At 37.0% G+C, this 26,802-nt stretch overlaps 1 protein-coding gene across 1 annotated transcript in view; it reads left to right on the forward strand.

Moving 5' to 3' along the window:
- Nucleotides 1-1,263: 1,263 nt before the first annotated feature.
- The window catches only part of LOC117992359 (PAX-interacting protein 1-like), a 52,088-nt gene continuing 26,549 nt past the window's right edge, over nt 1,264-26,802 (forward strand). The window contains exon 1 of the mRNA XM_069505646.1: nt 1,264-1,441. Coding sequence (XP_069361747.1) covers nt 1,408-1,441 — 34 coding nt within the window. The 5' untranslated portion in view covers nt 1,264-1,407. The remainder of the gene's footprint in view (nt 1,442-26,802) is intronic.

The following is a 26,802-nucleotide window of genomic DNA, read 5'->3' on the forward strand; positions in this document are numbered from 1 at the left end:
AAATCGGTTCAGCTGTTCTCGAGATTTGCGATCAGCAACACATTTAGTGATTCATTTTTACTCGTATATTATAGAGATTCCATTATACTTATTATATGCGTGCCCGGGACCAAACCTCAAATCCCCCGAATGGCAAAATTAACCACTGGCTATACTAAAAATAAAAGTTTGTAAAATAGCATGTCGTAAACACCTACTGGGAAGTTTATTTATTAAATAACAACCCGCGCAACCACCTGTCTGTCGAGGGACGAACACAAGTTTTAGTGAGTGCAAGCCCCACATAACCCCTCAGTTTTCCCTGACGGAGGGATATTCGTCAGGCATTTCCTGTATATAAAAAGGTACTTACTTTTACTCTAAGATAACGATACAAAAACGTGACTAACACAGACGTCATTACATATTATGATGTCATTATGATAATGATGATTGATCTTAAACCTACTTGAGCTTTCGATTTTCTTTTATTGTCAACCAAGTTGCGGCATATTGGCTTAGGAGCCAGTGCGTGCCAGACCTTCTTTATTTTATAAACGCTGAAAGTTTATCTGCGTGTTGCCCCCAACACTGGGAGGAACGTTTGGTTGGATGTTTGTTTAGATCATGGTGGTTTTGGGAGATAACAGGTAATAAAGGTGTGAATACTACTTATTAGAAATCACGTCATGGATTTCGTGATATCCCTAGGAAAATCGCGAAATCGCTGATATCGCCATTTTCCTGCGATATAGGATTTGCAAAGTATGTATAAATGTCCTTCACAGGGATGCAAGCTGACTGTACCAAATTTCATTAAAATCGGTTAAACTATTGGGCCGTGAAAAGCTAGCAGACAGACAGACAGACACACTTTCGCATTCATAACATAAGCATTGATCACTTACTATACTTATTTAGGCCTTATTTTAACTCCTTTGTCTGCTCCTGCATTTCTCCGCCATAATATCTCGTCCACGTGATCCACGTCTAAGTCGCCACTCGCCACTTCTTATGCCATGCTTACATACGTACCGCCTGCTATTGTTTGTGAGACAAAATCAATTAAATAACCGTATCGAATTATCGACAGTGTCGTTTTCTATCAAAGCGTATATGATCGATCGATAAGCTAATACCGGGTGAGGCCCCAATAATTACTGAATGGATTATGTATGGTCGTGCAACCCAGAGTCAACAAACCCTCGGCTTCCCGATCCTCTCCTGGACTGCCCCACTACGAGAACAGTCATAGAAAGTGAATGCGCCGGCGCATACTATCTGGTAGCGCACATACAAGCGGCTTGGCGGTCACGCGCGTCGAACGCCGCTGTAAAAAAACAATTTTCCAATCTCAAAGTCTCAAACTGACTTCCCCTTAAATACTTTAAAATACTCGCCGTATTTTGTGCTAGTGCTTCCGCTTAAATGAGAAAAATGAAGACTATTTTTCTGCTTCTCGGTAAGTAATACGAATAAGAACAATTTATTTTCTGTAAAGTAAGGGTTTTCATTATTTATTTTGACAGTGGACAATGTTTCCTCCTTATTTTCTGAAAAGTGTAACTGAAATCTTGGTTAATATTTAAAGCTTACTTAAATATTTTAAAATTTAAATGATTGATCAGCTTTTGTAGTTTGTTCACGGACAAAATTCCAAAAACAAATCAATCAACAAACATGATTAATATAGGTATATTATACGTACAAAACATTCCTAGATACCTAACAGAAAGTACGTATCTATAATTCTATATGTTTCGAAACTAACCGAAAACTTATAAAAAATAATCTTAATAAGGTGGTAATATTTATGCCATTTACGTACCTACGCATGATGCCTACGTGGAAACTGACCGAATACATAAAACAATAAAAAGTAAAAAAACTTTTTATTAAATTTACATTGCTTTTACAATTTTTATTACAAGAGCAAGAAACACTTGCGCTTGTCCGGCTTTTTGTTTTGAAATTGTATCTACTTATATCATAAATTTTTACCTCCTATTAATCATAATTTTTTCAATTAAAATTAATTAGAAACAAACACGTGTAAATACTATGCTAACTTCAACGCGTGGTCAGCCAACGGAAAATGCGCGGGAAAGTGTTACTGCGCGAAATAATTTTTTACCTGTGACTACATTATCTTGACCATACGGAACGCTAATTTATTTAATACTAGCTGATGCCCGCGACTTCGCCCGTGTCAATTTATTTTGTAAAACCCCCTGGGAGGTTTTTGATTTTCCGGGATACCTATGTCGCTCTCCAGGTTTTTAACTATAACCATGCAAAAAATCATCGTTGGTCCGTTGCGATGTGATTGAAGGACGAACCAATAAACCAACAAACAAACACACTTTCGATTTTATAATATTATGGGTAGTGATAGGCAGTGATTAAACAAAGTTTTCAAGACTGTCGTAAATCCAGTGACTGCTAAAAAGACGCTTAGTTCGACAAAAAAGATTTATTTATTTAAATTAATAAATAAATTGAAGTTTATTGTACAAACAAAAAATTAAAAAAAAAATTAGGAGTTACTTGGTTTGGGACGAAAATACTTTTCAGCCGTTACATCTGAAAACTTCAGAATTAGGCCGTGAGCCTTAAAAACATTTTGTGACAAAGATTGTGCGAGACATTTTCAAAATATTTTTACTAAACATAACTGATATTACTACTTCTCACATATTTTAAAAATAAATTTAGATGAGCAGGCAAGAATAAGTAGGTACCTTTAACTTAGAATAAGAAGAGAATCTTAAACTCGGGTATCCTTCTGCTCATAATTTCGTTTCATGAAATAAACCTTTGACGTCATAAACGTGCACGCTAGTCGTTTTTGAGACGTTTTCTCATTTTCTTTTGCACTATTAATGACGGTGATCTAGGACGCGTTTAATGGCGCAATTTACGACAGTTGGAACAATCGTAAAAGATCCTCACAGGCTATCCGTTCGCTCGAATGGAGTTTTACTTTTCTAGTCCGTCGGGGACTTTAATTCAAGTGGTCAGTTTCTCAATTCTGTGGGTCACTCGCTACTAAATGTCTAATAAGCAGGTTAACGTAGATTTTATTAAGAGTCACTTTAATGTTCTAAAATGCTGTATGTCGTTGAAACATCCATATCCATACTAATATTATAAATACGAAATTGTATCTGTCTGTCTATTTCTCTGCTAGCTTTCCAAGTTTAATTAAACCAATTTTGACTAAAGACACAAAGATAGCCTGCATCCTGGGGAAGGACATAGGCTACTTTTCGTCCCAGAAAATCAAAGAGTTCCTATGGGATTTTATAGGCTTCTCCGTTTAAATAATTTTGACGAAAATTGAAATTTGGTACAGAGATAACTTGCATCCCGGGAACGGATACCTATAGGTTACTTTTTGTCCCGGAAAAACAAAGAGAACTATTTAACCGTTTTCAAAATAAAATTAAGCACTACTTAGTTTGTATCCTAGAAACCGACTACTTAAGTATAGATTATAGAGTAAGTGAATAAAGAGCTTTAAAAAAAAATATTTATTCACACGAATCAAATCGCGGGCAAAGGTTAATGATCCAATATAGAATTTAGCTTTTCATCTCGATTGCGCAAATAACCTTCAATTAAGGCGGGTTCACATTTGAATACTTATAAGGGTTTTGAATATTCATGAAGTGTAGTCACTGAAATATATTTATTGTTAAAATATACAAATAAGTAAACACAGAGATCGCATTGAAATAATGTTATCAGGTGATTTACTAATTTGTATTATATGTACAAGTATTATGTATTTTAAGTTTATTTTTAGGGTTCCGTACCCGAAGAATGCCAACAGGACCATACCTATTTGTTTAAGACGCACATAACTCCGAAAAGTTAGAGGTGCGTGCTCGGGATCGAATCTCCGACCCCCTGAATAGAATGCCGACGTCACACATTTTCTGTTCCGTGGGTTCATATTCGTGTTTTTTATGTAAGCGAAAAAACAGCGATCCGTTTTTTTGCTTACATAAAAAACACAAATACGAACCGAATACGGATGTGTGCACAAACGCCCTAAGGCGTCGTCTTAATGCAACGACAATACGCGATCATCGCGCGAATGCTAATTAGGACACCTATTCAAGATCAGTATGCTTGATCGCGCGTTCGTACGGGTAAAATTCGCGTGAACTTGCGATGATCGCGTAATCGCGTTGTATTAGGACAATGCCTTAGACTATCAGCGCTTTATCTAATCTAACTTTATATCTCAGGCTGACATACACAAATGTAAAAGCCTGGTAATAAAAGATTAAAAAAACTTTAGATCTCCAAAAAATCAAAAGTCATAGATACTTTCCATTACATTAAAAACCGGCCAAGTGCGAGTCAGGCTCGCGCAATGAGGGTTCTGTAGTACACAGTCGTATTTTTTCGACATTTTGCACGATAATTCAAAACTATGATGTATAAAAATAAATAAAAATCTGTTTTAGAATGTACAGGTGAAGACCTTTCATATGATACCCCACTTGATATAGTTATCTCACTTCGAAAGTTGAAAATACTAATTATTAGTTCATGACCACAATTAAATTTTTTTGTGTGATCTAACCCTAGATTCACGGTTTTCAGATTTTTCCCCAAATGTCAGCTATAAGATGTACCTACCTGCCAAATTTCATGATTCTAGGTCAACGGGAAGTACCCTGTAGGTTTCTTGACAGACAGACGGACAGACAGACAGACAACAAAGTGATCCTATAAGGGTTCCGTTTTTCCTTTTGAGGTACGGAACCCTAAAAAATGACTATACATTCTCGTCATCTCTATCGGTACAGCCTCTGTATCCGGCCCTTGATCGAGCGGGCAAGAGTCTCTTGAGATGTTGGTCGAGACTCGCAGCTCTCGGGTATTAGACCGTTGACCGAGCGCAACGGACTTATTACTTTGAGGTTAATTCAAGAGCTATTCTTTGGCTATGTCCCATACGGACCGTCACATTAATCTGACTTTTTTCAGGTCAGAAGATTCCTCCCTAGCAATAGGTCTTAGGGGATGCATAATACGTTTATTGATTAGATTAGGTACTTATTATTACTTAGATACGATTGTTTGAAATAACGCTTGTGTACCGACATTATATTCTCTCGCTGGAAGGTTCATTAAGCTGAGGTAATCGATGGGGCAGTACGTTGAATTATAGATTTTTAGGGTTCCGTACCTTAAAACGAAATAAATAACCCTTCAGTCCGTCTGTCTGTCGTGTCTATCAAGAAAACTTATAGGGTACTTCCCGTTGATCTATAGAATCATGAAATTTGGCAGGTAGGTAGGTCTTATGGCACAAGTAAAGGACAAAAATCTGAAAACCATGAATTTGTAGATATAGGGCTTATTCTCCTATACATTACGTAAATTGAATATATTTCATAGATTCAATATATGCACTTATTAGAACAAAACTTTAAGCTCCATTTTATCTAAACTGCCTTCACTGACTTATTACCTCGTATGTCGGCCTTCTTTTCGGGAGGTCGGGAGTTCGATACCAGTAAGCACCTCTAACTTTTCGGAGTTATGTGCGTTTTAAGCAATTAAATATCACTCGCTTTAACGGTGAAAGAAAACATCGTGAGGAAACCTGCACGCCTGGGAGTCCTACATAATGTTCTTTATGGCCTAAACTCTTCTCATTCTGAGAGGAGACCCGTGCTCAGTAGTGGGCTGGCAATGGGTTGATCATGATGATGATGGCTCTTAGAATAATACCAAAAAAATTACCTTGACGTAACATTTCAACAACAATAAATTGAAAATAGAAACAACATGCGGAACAATACTTGCGCGTGCGCTTCCCATCCACTCACGCATTGTAATGAACAATGGATGACCGGCGAGATTTCTAGCTTGACATGACACTGGCTCTTCTCTTACTGTGTGCTAATGTGAGTTTGTTATTTGTAAACAATGCCGAATATTATTTATTTTATATCGAACATCAATCTTTCTCCATGGCGCCATTCGGACAAGGTTGGAATACTCGTTTTGCGATCCAAACATCCTCCAATGTGAATTATATTATACTTAACATTATAATTAATAAATAATTATTCTTCGATTTGTCTCGTTGGTCTACTTTGTATCTATAGTACGCGACTGGTCGAATCGGGGTGGGGACGCCCCGTAAACCCGAATAGTCCCTGGGTCAACCCGGTGCGGGCGAGCACGCGTGACGTGCCGGTGTGCGGGGGGGGGGGGCCCTGCCCCACACCCCGATCGCCATCTCGACCTGTCGCGGACTATAGGTAGTCTATTCGGCTGTTCAAGTCTTGGGTCGGACCATAAAGTTGTTGGAGTTTTGTGAGTTTTTCTGAACTTCCCACCTCCTTGGCGGTGTTACCTAACACTTTCGAGACTAAAAGAGCAATGTAAAGCCGTTGGTCCTGTGCCTATTCTCTCTCCGGTGTCCAATTGACGTCCCATTGGACTATGAGAGTGAGGGAATGGAGCACATTTGCATTTTGCTCCGCTTCGGGAAAGTCCAAAGTCATTTGTGGGAATGGGTATAACTTTCTTTAACAAAATTCCGCTATCTATTTTGGACTTGGCTTTACACAAGTTTAAAAAATCTATTAAAATTGTGCTCCTGAAAAAAGCATATTACACAATTGATGATAAAAGAGCGTCGATTTGACTTGCAGCTCGTTCCAGGAACGCGCGGGACTTCAAATACTTTTTTATACATGGCATAACATTATTATATCAAATCTTTGAACAAAGCAACCACCGAGTTTCTTCGTCGTTCTTCTCGGTAAGGCATTCCGAGCCAGTGGTAGATGCATGACCAAAGTTTGGTAAGAACATTACTATAGTAAAGGCCAGGTTTACTAATTATTATTTATCTACGTAAATGTAATAGTACTCGGCTACAATGTAGCTTGCAGAAAGTAGAAGCTACTTGCTAAGCATACTTTTGAAACGATTATTTCCCAGCCAGCGGCGACTAACGGCAACAAAATAACATAGAAATTGTCGATCAAATAGTTCGTTCCAGGCAAATCATGTATTACGAACGAGAGAAATGCGAACAAATACATTCATCGAATAAAATACATTCTGTTCAATTACAAATGTTCGTTTGTAAATTGCCGCTTCAGGCGTTTTACAAGGTATTACCTACCTACCTAACTACATGCAGATTTTATTTTGTTTTGCAGCTTGTTGTACTGATATCAGTTTTCTTTATGGTAGGTACCTATACCTATGTAAGGGCTTTTGCTGAAAATCTGTGTAGTCCTTTTTCGATTTGGTAGAGCTTATATAGGCTGGGATAAAGTTGCAACTATTTCCACTTTACCGCCAAATCTTCGTAGTAGGTACGTACTGACTCGCGATTTAGCGTTCCAGTACTATGGTTCCAGAACGATCCTGTTATCCATACTAATATTATAAATGCGAAAATGTGTCTGTCTGTCTGTATGTCTGCTAGCTTTGCAGGGCCCATCCGTTCAACCGATTTTAATGAAATTTGGTATAGAGATAGCTTGCATCCCAGGGAGGGACATAGGCTACTTTTGATCCCGGAAAATTAAAGAGTTCCCACGGGATTTTTGATTGGATCCGCGTGGATTTAGGAAAATCTAAATCCACGCGGACGAAGTCGCGGGCATTATCTAGTAGTAAATAAATAAATAAATTTACCGTTATTAGATACCTACGTAATATTAATTACCGCACTTCTTGCAAAACTCCTTTCATTTTAGAATCACTCAGTCAATCACTCAAACTCCTTTCATTTCAGTTATCGACAACCTATTTAGGGGTCTGAAGTTCGATCCCAGGCACGTAATCTAACGAAACATTGGTGAAGGAAAACATCGTGAGAAAACCGGCCTGAGACTTCTCCATAATGTAGTCAAAGGTGTGTAAAGTCTGACAATCCGCACTTTTCCTAGTGGACTATGACCAAATCCTTCCCAGTCTGGGAGGAGAACTGTGCTTAGTAGTGGCCAGGAATTAAGCTGATGATGCTGAAGTACCTAGTACCTACCTATATACAGATAAACAACTCATCTATCGCAGCAAATAAGCGCGGATATAAGTAGATAGCTAAACATGAAAATCGTCGCTCGTAGGATATTGCGCATTAGTCAAAGGGAAATTGGGTCGTGAATGTGAAATGTTTTGAGGTAGATAAACGGAGGGTATGCAATATGAAGAAGGATTATTATTAAAGTTAGGATACAAGTAGGTACTGTTAATAGAAATACCTAAATACTGTGTAGAATGTTGCATTATGTTATGTGGTAAGTGACTTGTGAGGTAAATACTTTTGTATGTATCAAAAGTGTACGATTGCGTTGACAAGAAACTTCATTTTTTCACAGCTCTAAAGGATCGTAGACCTTTATTTGTTACTGATTTCAACTTGATAGCTACACGCTTTTTTGAGAAAAGGGGTTTGACAGATAGACAAACAGGCATTAAGACAGCCAATTAGACAGAATCACGGCAAAGTGATCCTATGTGTTCCTTATTTCTTTTGAGGTAAGGATCCCTAAAAAAATAAAAAAAGATGCCGTATCACTAGGGATCGTAAGTGAGAATTTGGTGAGTAGGTACCTACTGTAGGTGACCAAAATAAAGTATTTGGTCGGTATTTAGTGTTCGGCAGGCATTAGCAGAGTTTATCTGTTAATGGCAATGTAGATGCAGTTTTGTAATATAAAACGAATAAAATGATGATGAAAACCAAGACACAAAATGTCATAGGACACAATTTTATTGAAACACATCATTCACTTACTTGCAGCTTAATCTAAGTGTTGAAACAGCATGAACAATTTTCAAGTCGTTAATGTTTTGTAAGGAATAGGTAAGCCCATACAAAAGTAATGGGCTGTGAATAATTTGTTTGAGGACGACTGATCGTTTTTTTTGATTCATAACTTCTATCTTTTTGAGTCATCTATTTTCTAGAAAGATGAACCGCTATAGAAAATGTATTGCTTTTTTATTATTCAGAGACTTTTAAAAATTGAAAAGAATCTAAAAAAAGCTGAACTTATATATCTATTTTAAAGTTTTAAAATCTTTGTTAAGTTTTTAATTTCTTTTCGAATGACTGATCCAGTTATTTTTAGCTGCTCGAGTAGTCGAATGCACTTACAAAATAGAAATTGGAAGGGAATAACTATGCCAGAACAGTCGAGAGCAGCCAGAATATATATTACCTATGTCAGCTCCTGACTGCTCGCAGCGATTGCGACTCTTCAAGGTCTCATGAGATTGTAGTTCGTTAAATAATGGCAGTTTGAAATGATCAGTCATGAGTATGACTGTTACAAACTGCAACTACAATGGTGAAATCTGACGGAATCGGACGAATATATAGAAATGGTATAGCAGCTAAATAAAACCATTTATCTATTTGGTTTCTATATTGTGAAAACGTTCCATTAGTTCAAAAACAGCAACTCTGGTATACTACGGAACTTCTAGTTAAACAGTTACTCTTCAGTTTTCCCCGAGTTTTCTTACCGCAAAAAGTAAAACTATTACAACTTTTTATTGAAAACTAGCTGATGCCTGCGACATCGTCTGCGTGGAATTAGGTTTATAAAATTCCCGTGGAAACCAACAAGCAAACACACTGATATTTATAATAAGGGTATTGATGTCCAAAAATTTTGCTCAGATTTCCAAGAGTATTGCGAGGTTATCCGCGGAAGCAAATATTTTATGTCGCATTGTAAATATAGTTTTCCACACACGATATTTCCGCAACAATTTAGTGAGAACAATAAACGCACAGTGGGACAATTATTTGATATTGATCACATTCCCACACCGAGCCTTGTGCATTGTTAGAAACTCTATCAGTTCGTACATCGCTAAGATTCCTTGTTTTTGTTAGCGAAACCTCTCTTATATTATGTTGTTAGTGTTATGAAATTAATATCTATTCTTTCCTCATACCCTAATTACACTTATGGACTACACAAATTTAAGCCCCTATTTGACCCCCTTAGAGGTTGAATTTTCAAAAATTCTTTCTTAGCGGATGCCTAAGTTCAGTGGTTTGAGCTGTGCGTTGATAGATCAGTCAGTCAGTGAGCTTATCCTTTTGTATACTTATTATATAAATGTATCAGAAATGAATAAAATTGCAATGTAATTTGGTGCAACTCCGTGCCTACAATGAAAGCAGGCAGTCCTCATGGTGTCCATGGAATGTGAAACTCGATGCGAATAAATACCAAGGAAAATTTAGCAAATTGCTGCAAATATCGGCAAACATTTCACGTTCAGATATTCCGTTTATGTGACATGACGGAATTTTAATCGAATTTGTTTTCGATGGAAAGAAATTCACATAAACCTTTTTATTACCTATCATCTTTAGATTACGGCTTTTATTACTGTCCGTCCGTAATGTCGCAGAAAAATGTATTTTGTGCTTGCAGTCCGCGACAGGTCGAGATAGCAATCGGGGTATGAGGCGAGGGGCGCCCTGCACACCCGCACGTCACACGTGCTCGGCCGCACCGGGTTACCGCGGGGGCTGTGTGGGCATGCGGGGCGTTCCCTCCCCGATTGCCATCTCGACTACCTACTCTTACTATACCTACTTAGATTAGAGGTGGGCAAGGTATGAAGATTATAAAACTTAGTTTTTTCAACCTTGTTGCTTGTTGTTAAAAAATTGTCTTTAATCAAAACAATGCAATTTTTGGTAGAGCTTTCTTTGGAAAATTAAAAAGTTTGGTGTACACATACAACTCATTTTCATGATCTTAGCATTATTCCGATGTTTTGAGGAAGGTCTGCTTATCATTCTAAACCGATTTGACACGACATTTACGATAGTTACTGACTTAGATCAGCGTTATTGATTTATATGTTCTGTCGCAAGTAGGTCACACTACCTTTAACCCTTTAAATAGGCAACCATTAAATATTGCCGCTTCGTCGTATGGCGTTCGAAGCTCTTCCAAACACTAAACGTTAAATGATTAAAACAGATTAAACCATTAACGTTTAAAATTAAACACCCAGCTAGGTCCTTATAAAGAACAAAATTGTCCTTAGCTGTTTCACAATCTGTGTCTTACTTAATCCTAACCAGTACCTACCTAGGTAAATGTCTAAAATACTAACAGGTTACAAAATGAATATCCTGCACAACCTGTACCAGCTATGACACTAAAGAGTAAAGACAACTTCCTTTCAATACTGGGCACCAGAGCTTATAAATTACTCATTTAGCTCCACAGTTACCTCTGTCATTATGCAATGTTATTTAATCTAACCAATGCATAATTTCTTCAACATTCCTCCGCGTTTTTGCGTATCGAAATGCTAAACACATTCTGTAATAATTATGTAGTAGCATCGCTTATTACTTCAGTGTTGAAACTTGGGGAAACGGGAACTTCCTCGTGTGAACAAAAATGTTTGCATATCTACAAAGCCCTGACTCCGAGAATACAGTACCTATAACTATTGATTCCATAATAGTCTGAATACTTTTACTATACTAATTCAAACAGCACTAAATACTTAACATATAGATTTACAGGGGTGTAGGGTTAATTAAAACTGCCAAGATAGTCCTCCCAAATAACTCATATCTTAGACTACATTATGGTCAATGAACACCTGGTGAGATCGCAGTCAACCGACGGATATCCACAGCTGGACAAAGGTCTCGTGTAGGGACTTCCACACACTACGGTCTTGCTCCGCCTGAGTCCAGCGGCTCCCTGCGACTCATCTGATGTCGTCCGTCCACATAGTGGGGGTCTTCCAACGCTGCGTCTTCCGGTGCGAGGTCGCCATTCCAGCACGTTGAGACCCCAACGTCTATCAGTTTTACGAACTACTCGTGGCCTGCCTATTGCCACTTCAGCTTCGCAACCCGTTGAGCTATGTCAGTTACCCTAATTCTCCTACGGATCTCCTCATTTCTGATTTGATCTAGAGAAACTCGTGAACTAATGATGGTCCTTAAACTTTCTATATTATAAAATATTAATTATTATAATAAATTACAATAGGTAGGTGGGCGCAATAGAACAAAGTCGTGAACATTATTTGTAGAAAATAATTAAAAAGTTTCACTTCAATATTCATATGGCTTGATTGGAAAAATTCCTTTCCTCAATTTAATGTAGGTATTTTAAAATTCTAATTTAGTTGCTACTCAATTAATAGCTGTCGTATTATACAATTGAATCCAAATCAAGTTATTTGACCAATGTCGTAAAAGCGTGCGCAAGATGATTACGATATCTAGTTTCTTTCTTTAAATTGTTTATTGATCTATTTAGTAGTAGTAGTAAGCAGTATTAAGTGACAAATTTTAAATAATGCATAGATATTTGAATAATTAATAATTTTTACATGATGACATAATAATATTTTAAGAATGTGAGATGAGATTCAAGGATGAGAGAGATGAGATGCTGGGTTCAATTAATTTTGCACGCCATGCTTGGTAGGATTTGTGATTACCTAATTTTTAAGACCCCATATAAATAATATACATGTACCCTATCTGAGCAAAATAAATAAATGATTATGGTTATGATTATGATTAACTCTTTTTTCGATATGATCACCTATCACTAAGTTATCATATCATCCTGCAGGACTCAGATATGCATCTTTCTTCACTATGTTTTCATTCATCGTAGGATCATGTTTAGTTGTTTAAAATGCATATCATTCCGAATAGTTAGAGGTGGCCCGGACTTCAGAATAGGATGCCGAAGTCCTTAATAACCATTAAGGCTATTACCACTTTACTTTGGAGATATTGTGAGTCTAGATTTACCTGTGCGGGCCATTGTATACAGTACTAGATATTATAATGGTCCACATATATAAATCTGGTCCACCTAGTATCACTAGGCTTTACTACAACTTTACATTGCTGACATTGTTAGTCCAGATTAATCTGTGTGTACCATTATATACACTAGATACTAGATATTATAAAGGTCCACACATATAAATCTGGTCTATCTAGTCTGGTATTTGTGACCTTCAAAATTCGACTAATGAGTGTGGGAGTTTCAAACAATCAGAAGCCGTGGTAAAGCTCTGTGTGACCTCGCCTTATTGTTTTTAATATTTCGTTCTCATTTCTTAAGATTGTATAATAGATAGGCATGTTTGTGGGAATTACGGTACTAGTACCTACTGGTACAGCTTTACTTATTGGGTTAAGGCTACATACGTCTACAATTAGGTATTTTTGACGAATTGTAACCAATCGTTGCCCGTTTCATTCTAAGAAGAGGTCAGACAGTCTCAGTAGTGGGCCGGCGATGGTTTGAGATGATGTTGTTCATCGACACACCTTTCTGCAATGAATTCTCTACGGTCTCCAATAGGAAGAACGCAACTTCATGAAGGAAGATATACTTATCTCGTGAAGGAGAAAGGTGAAACTTTCAGAAGAGCATTTGAATTGTCAACTGAATCTACTAGCACAGCAGCACTTTCCTGTTGCGAAGATTTTTACTATAATATCTGTACGTTTTATTTATGCTGCAATGTCATACTATTATACTCTGGCGTACCTATACAATACTTTAGTTGTCGTGTTAGTTAATCAAAGGTGCCTAACATTACCCACTCCACGTTGTCACGACCAAGCCATCGCCTATCTGTCTCTAGTAAGTAGGTCAGAGTTCCTCGTGTTCTAAGTAGGTAATCTCCTCACGAATTCCAATCCCCAGTAGTTTCCATATATTTAAAAGTAATACATCAGCGAACTAGGTTCTCGGGAAGGCAAAATAAAGTTAGATTGATGTTTGCAGAGCGAGGCAAACGGTTCTAATTTATTGAGAAGTATTGGAAGTTTTTTTTAAATTTACTATTTCCGATTACGACACGACTTTTATCATTCCCTTCATTTATCATACACTAGCTGACCCGGCGAACTTCGTACCGCCTAGCAGTCGATTCTTTTTCAGGCATTTTTTGATATTTTTCTCTCAGTAAGAACCATCCTCGTACTCGTAAGGAATACTATAAAAAAAGAATTAGCGAAATCGGTTCAGCGGTTCTCGAGATTTGCGATGAGCAACACATTTAGTGATTCATTTTTATATTACAGAAGATAATATTATAATTGTAGGAGCTTTGTTGAGTAAATACTGGTAGAATGCTTAATTTTACTGATATAATGGCCTCTATCCACATTATTGGATACGTATAGGAGAACCTGAGTAACCGCCATAGCTCAACGGTTTGCAAAGCTGAAGTGGCAATAGGCAGGGCAAATAGAAAAACCGATAGACTTTGGGGTCCCAAGGTTCTAGAATGGTGTACTTGCATCGGAAAGCGCACCATTGGTAGACCTTCCCACTAGGTGGAGAGACGACATCCAACGAGTCGCAGGAGCCGCTGGATTCAGACGGTGCAAGACCGTAGCGAGTGGAAGTCCCTCCAGGAGACCTATGTGCAGCAGTGGATGCTTATCGGTCGATAATAATGATGAGGATGATAAATGTCCTATGACCACGACTAGTGAAGCATTTGAGTACGTTTTCGGTAAAAAATATTCACCAGAGATCTCTTTGAGCTCTACCCAATCTCGCCAGATCTCGTTAAGCTTGAGATCTCGCAAGCTGGCTTTATGATCTCGCGAGATCTTGGTGCCTAACTTCTTCTTCACTCTGGGCTGGTTTCTGTACTTAAACGGTTCCGTCTGTTGTGTTTGCATTGCCCCTCCCCGCTGAAGTCTTCAGTTCAGGCATCCAAGCTCGCTCCAGAAACCGAGTAGACCGCCCAGGTTGCCGAGGGCTTCACGGAGTGAGGTCGGGGAAACCAAATGGCGTTCGCGTTGTTCTGCTACGCCCGTGCCCTCTAGGAGCACGTGCGTCGGTGTTTCATCGACCTCCATGCAGGCCCTGCACAGAGGACTGTCGGTGACACCTATAACGGAAAGGTGTTTGTTGAATTTATACATTATCGTCGTATCGGGCCCATACCGCTGCTAACACTGCAAAAAATAAATAAGCTGAACCATTTGTTTGTTGGGCGCCAATTGCGCTTAATCACTTTAGGCGCACCCACTTTTTGCTTACTAAATCTATTCAACTAGAAGCAGGTCGACGTTTGTTTAACTTGCTGAATGAGATACGATTTCTAGAACTGTACTACTATGGTTTCCGTATTTATGTAAACACTAGATGATGCCCGTGACTTCGTCCATCCGGTTTATTAAAAATCTCGTGGGAACTCTTTACTTTCTCGGGATAAAAAGTAGCCTTGTCTTTCCGCGGGATGTAAGCTAACTCTGTTCTAAATTTCATCGAAATCGGTTAAACTGTTGGGCCGTGAAAAGCTAGCAGACAGACAGACAGACACACTTTCGCAATTATAATATTAGTATGGATTTTAGATGAAAAGCTGGTGCGGCCAGGGATCGAGCCCTCGACCTCCCTAATAGGAGTCAGGCATCTTAACCACTAGGCTATAACGGTTCTTAACCTACATAGAGATCGTTAATTAAAACACACTGAGTAGAGTATATCAGGTCAAGCGTATAATCCTATTAAAAAACAAAAGGGCATAATATAAAAAAAATAACAATCATACTACACAAACAGTTCGCTGATAAAAAGCGAAATGTTCAAAATGATCACGGAAAAATAATTTACAAGTAAAATTAAAACAATGCTTGCATTCACGGCCGGTTGAATAGCAAGAGGCTGCAATCCGAGATTTTGCGCATAACTACACTCGTGCTCTATTGAGCTATTATTATACGGCTTGCACAAACTCGTATTTTACTATTTTCGTGTATACTCGTATTTTATGTAAGTATTTTATATTTTTACTCACAAATAAAATGGAGAGACAAATGAATGACTTCTCACGCGCCGTTTTAACTTTATGTGTCAAATTTTATGTCAAAAGAACGATTTTAGTTCTTATTTTAAAGATGAACCCGTAGATAGAATAATAGGTAGATTTAAGTCGTGTTATCGCTATCTCATACGCGGTTACACAGTAGTGTAACCGCGTATGAGATAGCGATAGCCCGACGTAACGATGAATAACACGACAATTATTACCATTGTTTAGTAGTCAATATTTATATTAACCGATCAACAATATTTGTATTAATAGTAGATTATTAACCAAGGGGATAAAGCAGTGTCTTCTGTCGCGGGTGACGATTTAAATCGCGAGTGTAGCGAGGGATTTAAGTTCACCCAAGACTAAGACAGCTTTATCACCGAGGTAAATACTCTACTTTTCGTACCATTTGCGAAAAAATTAACACAATAATAATATGATATAAGCATTTATTAAACGTATTTTTAGAACATTAACTTATTTTTAAAAATAAATTAAAATAAACTTAACGTTTATGTATTTGAAGAAAACAAAAACGCGGCAAATTCCTAGACTAATATTTTTTTGTCGGAAAAGCAAAGGCATCAATCTCATACGGCCTTGTCGGTTTTCGTAATTTTATTTAATAATCATAACTGCATAATAAATGCGTATTCCTTTTTCAAAAAGATGTATAATGCTTTATATACAAACTCAATGGTGTAAACTTTCTTGGTTTTTGCTGTGTCTAAATTGGATTTGTTAAACATTCTTTATGTTGGTAAATTAAAAAAAAAACACAGATGTAGTCTGTCTGTCTGGTGGGAGGCCTCGGCCGTGGCTAGTTACCACCCTACCGGCAAAGCCGTGCCGCCAAGCAATTTAGCGTTCCGGTATGATGCCGTGTAGAAACCAAAGGTGTATGGGTTTAATAAAAATTGCCATACTCCTTCCAGGTTAGCCCGCTCCCACCTTAGACTGCATTGTCACTTACCATTAGGTGAGATTGCAGTCAAGGGCTATCTTGAATCTCAATAAATAAATAAAATAAAAAAAGTTCAGTTTAAATTTCGGTACCTAAGTATTCTAAACTTAAATCACATTCTCTCCCTAGGGGATGAATGAAATTCAGTACAATTTTCTTTCCCTGTTTTTAACAGATTAAAAATGACTATTGTTATGTACGCTTTTTGTGGCATTGAAAGTCACTTTTTTGAGCAAGTGGTACGAAAAAGTTTTTTATGTGAAAACAAGTAAATAACTCATGAAAAATACAATTACGCCACGAATTCTCAAAGTTTGTTTCGCAACTAAAGTTGCATGCCTTGTATTAAGTTGTATGTATTCTTGACTTTAAAAACCAGTTACACGATAAGGGACAAAAAATAGATTAGCTGCGTCTCTGTTTATCACATTAGTAACTTTATCTGTGCTCTCTTTTTAGTGTGAATGAGAAAGCAAACGTTCCTGTATCTACCTTTATTACTCTATCTACGGATGAACCGTACTTTTGACGTGACAGTTGACTCATAGAGTTAAAATCATTGGTTAAAATCATTTATGTTGGAATCCCGTTAAAATGGTGCGAGAGAAATCATTTTGTATGCAACAGAATGGTATGCGTTTCTATTATCTTGTTTAGAAAATTAGCACATTTCAACCGATCGATCTCGTTCTTACCTCCTTCAAGCTACTTGACGCTGTTGATGTGCATTGTGCCGGTTTGGCACTATAGGTAAAAACCAAAAAAAGAAAGAGGAAGAAAGTGGCTGTGTGATTGTTTGTTACCATTTTCCTCAAAAATTACATATACTTATTGAAATGATTTTGATGCGCTGAATGATTTGATGTTATAATATTTCATACGCAAAATCTATCGGGATATGAATCTGAGTGATTGGACTTTGGCTGCGACCGCACAGGTAGCTATAGCCCTTCTGCACGGTTGAGGATGTCTTACGTCTGCTTGGGGACAGTCGTATTCTGAGGGTTAGTCTGCTCGGTAGTTTTCAGAAGTATGGTGTCAGATGTATGTATGATATCATATCCGATGTGGAATGGGTTTCATGTTCGGTGCGTCGTCCTCTTCGTCACCACTGATGCCTACTAAATATGTCTTGGGAGGCACCATTGATGCAGTACTCGCTCGATGAGGCTTTTACACAACCATTAGGATACTGAGCAGTCGATTATTAGGTTTTTCCATCATCTGCTGCTCTATTACAAATATTTAAGTACCTACCTATCATCATCATCATTATCAACCGATAGACGTACACTGCTGGACCATTAGGTGGACGGACGACATCAGACGAGTCGCAGGGAACCGCTGGATTCAGGCGGCGCAAGACCGTGGCGTGTGGAAGTCCCTACAAGAGACCTACCCATGGGAACATTAATTTAGTTCGATTCGCGATTGTTGCACAGTGGACTCGACCTAGCATGGGTATAAAATACATTAATTCTAAACTTTATTTAACATTCATGGAACATCTATTATTATAAATCAATTGAAAATTTAAGGTCGATAAGATACCTAACAATTTGTTACGGAAATTAAAAGTTTAAAACATTGTTTAGTAACATAGGTATAGACATCTCTGCATTTTAATTGCTTAAATTGATGCTTAAGCTAATCGTAAATATTTACTGTGTTTATTTGATGATTCTGTCACGACTAAGTTAAGGCCATTTTTACAGGTAGTTAGGTACCTATACTTACTTACTATTATACACACTTGCCCAATCTTCTTTTTTACAAATTTCTCACATTCTACAATAGCAAGATTCCCTATCCCATTTCAGACCAGCAAAAAACTAATCTAAAAAATGAAATTTTATTGATTCTTTATTGTACCTAATACTTATAGAAAAACATTTTCTTTCGGTCTTATTATTACATTAAGTACTTCATAAATATGTAGGAATCCATATTTACAAAGTAATATTTTATACTAATCTATATAGTTGCCAGACGAAAGACATCAAAGGAAGGTTGTTTGTAAACAAACTTCGTTTCCAATGTTTTCCTCCAATGAGTCCACAAACATGCCACAAACAGATTTTCGCCAATAAATTTAAACGCAAAATATACCTAATGCTTTCACTGTTCACCGCGCAATAATCCGCGGTTTGAAAATGACAAATGAATATATTCACACGCTTGTTTCAGACATAATAATTATAATTATTGCGGGGCTTGAGAAGTTTTTGAGGTGAAATTCCCCAAACGTAATTTTTATGTCGTTACATTTAATACATGTTATTGTTGTCACCAAGTTACATGGTTTCAGTTCAACGGAGTCACAGCAAAACTCTTTTCCCAAATTTTATTAAGATCGATTTAATAATCTTGAAAATTTGGGAAAAAAAAATTGCTTGCATCATTGCGCCTTGACTGTATTCTACTTAACTGTATTCTACTATCTCAGAGAATCAAGAGTTCCTTACATAAACAAATTAATAACAATTAGTAAAAAATTATTCCAAAACAATGATGAGCAAAACCATTCAGGTAGGTAGGTACCTATTGACCTTATTGTCAGCAAAGTATTTTTGTAACATATTCTATAGAATTAATTTACCAACCTCGGATTAAATTAATGTCATTTGCACATTTTAAAATTAAAGCTATGAGGTCTATTTTCGCTTACAAAACATACCTCCATAAATCGATGATGAAATCTTGATTTAGATCTAAAACTTTTTGTCAAAAATGGTCAAATTGTAGATAATACGTCTTATCTTGTGTTTTCTACTCAATTAATTATAAGTAGGTATATCTATGAACTTACGGATTGCGAAGCTGAAGTGGCACTTCAGCGTAAAGCTGATAGACGGTTGGGGTCTCAAGGTGCTGGAATGGCGACCTCGCAACGGAAGACGCAGCGTTGGAAGACCCCCCCTCCCACTAGGTGGACGGACGACATCAGACGAGTCGCAGGGAGCCGCTGGATTCAGACAGCGCAAGACCGTGGCGTGTGGAACTCCCTACAAGAGACCTATGTCCAGCATTGGATGTCCATCAGTTGGTGATGATGATGATGATGATGATATCTATGAACTTAATAAAGTCAGCAGTCTGTAAATTATCTTAAACTTATTAATAACTAGCGATCCGCCCCGGCTTCGACATTTTGTTCAAATATCGTCATATTTCATCAAATTAACACAAACCAATATTAAACTATACCTACCTATAAACCTTCCTCTTAAATCACTCAATCTATTGGTGAAAACTGCATTAAAATCCGTTGCGTAGTTTAAAAGATCTACGCGTTCATACAAACAGACAGCGGGAAGCGACTTTATTTTATACTATGTAGAGATATTATCTATATAGTTGAATTCGTTTGTGTTGTCATGTTATGTAAACGGAATTAAAACATCCGTGGACCATGACAGTCTTCTTATGCCTAAGATTAAATTTCTCAACCGCAGTGACACTTTCACTATCCTATCCTACCCCATTCTAATCTGCGAGGTCACAAATAATAACATCATGATGGCTTCCAGTTAGTTACAAGGTATTTTATACCCCAGATGAATCTACTTTTAAGAACGAAGACGAATAGACGAATATAAAAATTGTTTGTTATACATCGAAGGATTACTACGAAAGTTTTTACGTAGTTAAGAATACAATGTTCGATGTATACTATTAAGAAGTTAATTTGGATTTTCTTAGTTTGTCATGCAATTCATGATGCGGAATTTAAAGCGTGCTTGCGGTGGAGATTGTGGATTGTAATGTTAAAAATGTCGTCTATTATCGCGGATGAAAGTTTTCCATCATTGCACAGTGCGCGGCAGAAAGTAATGTACAACGACATTTAGAAGGAGATAGCAGATTTGTAGAGCGTTGTCCTTGTCATTGAGACCGACAAAACGTCATAGGTATAAATGACAACGCTCTACAAAGCCCAAATGTCATTCCAAAGGCCAAATGTACATTACTTTTGGCCGTGTACTGTACCGTTGTGTTTGGATGTTTTCAGGGTTTATGTATGTGAGTTTCTTTATTCCACTTGAACAAAGGATGTAGCTATGGGATATCGTTAGAATTCTTAAATCATCACGTCATATGTAGCTATATTTTTTTTGAATAAAAAAGTCTGAAAGATGGACACACGTTTTAAGGGTGCTTAAACGAAATAAGCTCTAAGTCTAAATTACACGCTCGAGTCACGTTTTGTTAACTTGAAAGCTTACAACATACAAACACATCTGATGGTGAGATCAAGCCAAAGGTAAAATTTTCTTTAATAATAAAACTTACAAAAAACCAGTCAAATGCGAGTTGGACTCGCACACGAAGGGTTCCGTACAGTCGTACAAGAAACAACAGTTTTTTGTGATGTTACCACAAATTCACGGTTTTCGGATTTTTCCTTTTACTTGTGCTACACGACATTGCTACCTGCCAAATTTCATCATTCTAAGTCAAGGAAGTATTCTAAGGTTTGATTCCCTTGACGGTTCTTGACGACAGACAGATAGACAGACAACGAAGTGATCCTATATGGGCCCCTTTTTTCGCTAGAGAAAAGGGACCATAAAAACGTTAAAAGAGAGCCAAATAAAAGTAATTTTAATAAAATTGTTAGTTCTGCTTCATAAAAGTCAATTCCCTCGCAAAAACACCTGGCCATACAGTAAAACGACAGTAAAGACCTCGTTATATGCATGAGCGGATTCGCGTGCCGTCTGTCTCGTTTCCATTTTATTTTTAGCTAGCTTTTGCCCGATGCGACGCTCTACCTACATGGAAATTGAAAGTTTTCATTTACTTCACGTTTACAGGAATTTTTAATAAAAAATTATTTCGAGACTTGTCGTTGGCCTTATACCTACTGTACTTCCAACGGTCTATAGTCTATACGTCTGAACTGATTTAATTACTTATTACTACTGCCGGTCCACCGCCCTGTCCGCATACGATTTGTATTTGTCGGTAACCGTAACAGGTACGTAGTATTTACCTATTACTTAGTATTTTGTATTTATACACTGAGCGAAAAGATTACAAATATTATTATTATTAAATAAATATTTGTAGGCAAATACGAGTAAGTACAACAAAAACTAACCCTGTATTCTATAATAATAATTGCAAATAGATTTCAATAACATTGTTAGAATTACAAATTTAACACTAACAAATACTTTATAAACTTTTTGAATAATTAAGAATTATTATTAAATACACCAAAACTTTTGTAAATATTACTAAGATTTAGTTGGTCACGAATTTTTAGTGGTGTATTTTTTCTAAGTGTACACTATAAATAAAAATTAAGAGGTTATGAAGCGGTCCCTATAAAATACAAACAACAATTAAGTGAATTGGTTCGACCAAATTGTATAAATATATTTCAAGAAAAAAAAAAATTGAACAGAAAAATATTGTATCTGCCTCTTTGCAATTTAACAAATCAAATAAAAATAAAAGTGACTCTTCGAAACTCTGTTGTAAAAGAAAAAAGATGATATTTTTGTTGGGATGAGCCTGTAACTTTTTCTTATCCCCTGCGGTTATATGTAATCAGAGGGGATGTTTTCTCATCTTTCATCTAAAATTACATTAAAGGAAACAATAATATGATTTAGAAAATAACTCGAAAAGAAATTCGAGTTTTGGTAACATCTATTATGCTATAGTATATAGTACTACGATGTTTATTTTCTCTTATAAAAGAAGCGAGTTTCAGTCAGGATCATGGATATAGAAAGTAATAATTCTTAGTATTAGTAGAATTAGTACTTAAAATTTCTTTGGTCAGAATTTTGTTTTGACAGTTCATTTTACAAAATATCTTGAGCAATACTTGAAAAAAGTGAAGTAATACAGAGCGGAATCCGGCGTGGTTTAGCTAGTTAAGTAATTAATATAGGTATAGTTGGGATATGAATAAGTCTTATCTAGATTCTAGATATAGCGTTTTTTTTTTGCGTTTGCGTTTAACTTTGGATTCCAATTTTTTTAGTCACCAAATCTTCAGATTTGAAGACACTGAGCACGGAAATTAGGTGTTTATCTTATGCCCCAGATTGATTAGATTAACATTTTTAGAAAACAGCAAAATTATGAAAATGTTTTTCCTTTCTTTCGAAACGCCCAACCCTTTTAAACGTGTTTAATTATGAATCATGGATAGAGTCCACGGTTATGCCGGGCTTTTCAGTCCGCTGAAAAATGTGTGGCGCATTTTGACATTCAAATATAAACTCGTTACGTAAAAGCCCCTTTAGCCACTTATCACCTTGGACGATTTAACCTAAGGACGCGCCTCGCATGATTATTCCCCTCTGTCAATAGTAATGGATTTTTAATCCACTGCGTTTATAAACACTGTTTGCGGAATCGATTTTGTCATTGTCAGAATCGTTTTCGATGTGTGACGACGTCTTACACGCTGGGTGAAAAATGCCTGTTTGTGCCGTTAGTGAGTGCAAGAACAAATCAAACACATCAAATTTACAAAAAGATGGAATTTCATTTCATAAGTAAGTATTTTTGGTGTAATAAACGCTTTCTATAAATTAAATTACATAAATTATTATAATAAAATAACAATCGAGAACTTTACCGATTCAGTAATTGAGTACGTAATAATTCGGTAGAAGCGAGTCACACTTCTCACGAGACTATATTTTGTTTTTTCTAAACAATTGCAACCCTCGATATATCTTCTTCTTCTTCTTCTTCGCTCTGGGCTGGTTTCCGCACTTAAACGTTTCCGTCTGTTGTGCGTGCATTGCCCCTCCCCGCTGAAGTCTTCACTCCAGCCATCCAAGCTCACTCCAGAAGCCGAGTAGACCGCCCAGGTTGCCGAGGGCTTCATGGAATGAGGTCGGGGAACCCAAATGGCGTTCGCGTTGTTCTGCTACGCCCGTGCACCCTCGATATATACAAATTAGGTTAAAATTTGAATACGCGTGAACAGCATGAAATTACGTAGTAGTAAAAATAACACTAGTCTCGTGGGAAGTGCGGTATACTAAAGACGGAGAGCCAGCGCCCAAAAAACTGTTTGAATTTACTAAGGCTAATTTTTTGCGCATACTGACCAGCTCTGTCCCCATATTCTGCTGACTAACCATTACAACTTTTATTTATATGCAATATACAAGTTATATAACAATTTTCAGCCTTAGTAAATTCATTTTATTACCTCGCAGGTACGACACCTTTGATAGCGCACCTGAGTCACTGTTCTCAGGTTCACTTGACTGACCGCAGTATGTTTGTGTACGCAACCATTCTAATGAACTATAAAAAAATTAGCCTTAGTAAATTCAAACAGTATTTTGGGCCCTGGCTCTCCGTCTATAGTATGCCGCACTCCCCACGAGACTATAGTGTTATTTTTACAAAATTTTTCAGTATTAGATTCAATTGCATAGGACATAAGGTTCGATTTTTAAGAATCATGTGATAGTGATTGCGGTTCGATTATCGATATCGATGAAAACATTTTCTTTATTATTAACGACTAAATTACCGTCTTCAAGTCAAGTAAAGAATAGTTATTATTAATTACCACAATTTTTTCGCTACCTATACTTGTAATAAAACTGGTCGATTTCTGTGATTTCACGTACTTAATACATTTAAAAAAAAATTAAAGCAACGCAATTTTAGTGATAGGCGCGAAACGGGGTAGGGTGTCTCTGAACTGGGTAATATGTAGCTAAAAGGTGAACCTTTCTCAAGGATGAGGATCAGGTAATAATTTATCATAATCGTTTTATTTTTACAGATTTCCTAAAGACGCCCACTTTAAAATGAAGTGGGCACAATTGTGCGATCGAAAACGTAGTTGGGAACCTACCCGCACAAGTACTATCTGTTCGGCGCACTTTGATTCGTCCCAATTTGAATGTTTGCCTAATAAACGTCGCAAATTAGTCTCTCATGCCATACCAACATTGCTTTTAGCAGATACCGTAAGTGTTTCCATATTATGTGTTTACATGTAAAATTTGAAACAATTTTTGAGGGTGTCTGACTGTCTGTCTTTTTGTGTTACGCTTTAACAACCTACTATGATGAATAATTAACAGATTTTGATGAAATTAGGCCGTCGGCAACATCTTGTGATAAACATTTTATACTTTGGATATCAATTTGCTCGACAATTTTTTTTCAGGTGTTCAAGTCGGTAGAGAATTATAAATCTCAGGAACCAGGTCCTTCTAGTACTACTCCACCATCAATCAAGCAAGCAAACATCGAACTAACACCAAGGAAAAAAAAAATGAAAATGAAAATTGACAACCAAACGAAAAACTATCGATATATTTTAAAATATCGATACGGTAGCATCGGAAATCACTTTGACTGTCTTACACTCGTAATGTCTTTGTATGTTGATGTATATAACTTATTAGTGTGCGTAAAATGTAGTAGTGTTGAAGATTTAGATATGTGTGTGTTAATAATGACACAAAACTTTGTTGAGCGAGTGTGTCAAGTTGTCTATGTAGTGTTTCCTCGTCCCGCACCAAAAGTGACAGAAATTTTTATTCGTAATATTAGGCGCGTTACAAGTCCATAGGTTAAATCGTCCAAGCTTATCACGTTTCGCCAGAGGGTTGATTTATTACGGAAAATTGACGGTGAAATTTTTTGTATCATTGTAATATTATTTGGTTATAGTAAATAGCCACGAAAAAAGAAACTATGAGTATGCATGTCATACTTTAACATACACAACCAATAAAAGAGGTATGTTTTTATACCTACGTTAAGGCGGCCCTTTCACTAAAGTGCTATCTCTTCCACATAATCTATTAGTAGCTAGGTACTTACCCTACATCTACACTACAACTACATACAAACCTAGGGAGAAATCTGGGGAAACAGAAAAATGAATAATGGGAGATTAAAGGGATGATTTGCCAACACGTGGCTGGCACGAGCAGTGCCACGTACGAGGCGCGGACGAGGCACAGATTCGGCCAGCATGATCGAAAGAAACATTCAAACAAACGTTCTTCTCAGTGTTGGGGACAATACGCTATGTAATAGACAATATGTTTTAAATCTTACAAGTGTTCTCATAACTATAATCACTACCCATAATGTGTTTGTTTGTTTGTTGGTTTTTCCTTCAATCACGTAGCAACGGAACAACGTGATTTTTTGCATGGATATAATATATGGACTTATAGAGAACGGCATAGGCTCCTTTTTACCTCATAATATCAAAGAGTTCCCACGGATTTTTTAAAAGCCTATATCCAAGGGAACGAAGTTGCAGGCATGAGGTAGTTATTTTAAACTTTTTAGCCATTCATAAAACCTTTGTATTTTAATTTTTTTTAGATTAAATAATATTTGATAAGTATCTATCTAGTAACATTATGGGGTCCGCAACGCTTTCTAGGAAACCACGTTTAGGTTTCAATAAACAATGTTTCAGTGACGTACCTCATTCGACGCTATTTCTGGCATCTATGTAACCTAAATGTGTGACCACACTCAACCGCTCCGGAAACTAGAGATTCACCATCAAGTGAAATTGCAATTTACATTAAATAATTAACTATTTATTTAAAATAGGAACATCTTTTATTCTTATCAAAACACAAAATGTAAAAAACGTACATTAAAATAATTTACGTAATCCATCCATACTCATATTATAAATGCGAAAGTGTGGCTATCCGTCTGCCTATCTCTCTTACGCTTTTCACGACCCACCCGTTAAACCGATTTTGACGGGTATCCCGGGGACGGGATAGTCGGGAACTCGGGATGCAAGCTGTAACCTGTAGGTAATTGTACCTACTAATTGTAATTTCCTCATGCAAAAAGCTTTCGAAGCTGTGATATCCTAGTGGTTAGGACATCCACCTTTTAATCAGAGGTCGGAGGTTCAATCCCGGGCACGCACCTCTAATTTTTCGGAGTTGTGTGCGTAGTAACTAAATATCACTTGCTTTAACGGTGAAGGAAAACATCGCGAGGTAACC

The sequence above is a fragment of the Maniola hyperantus genome, chromosome 21 (assembly GCF_902806685.2).
Source record: "Maniola hyperantus chromosome 21, iAphHyp1.2, whole genome shotgun sequence".
In the NCBI taxonomy this organism is placed as follows: Eukaryota; Metazoa; Arthropoda; class Insecta; order Lepidoptera; family Nymphalidae; genus Maniola; species Maniola hyperantus.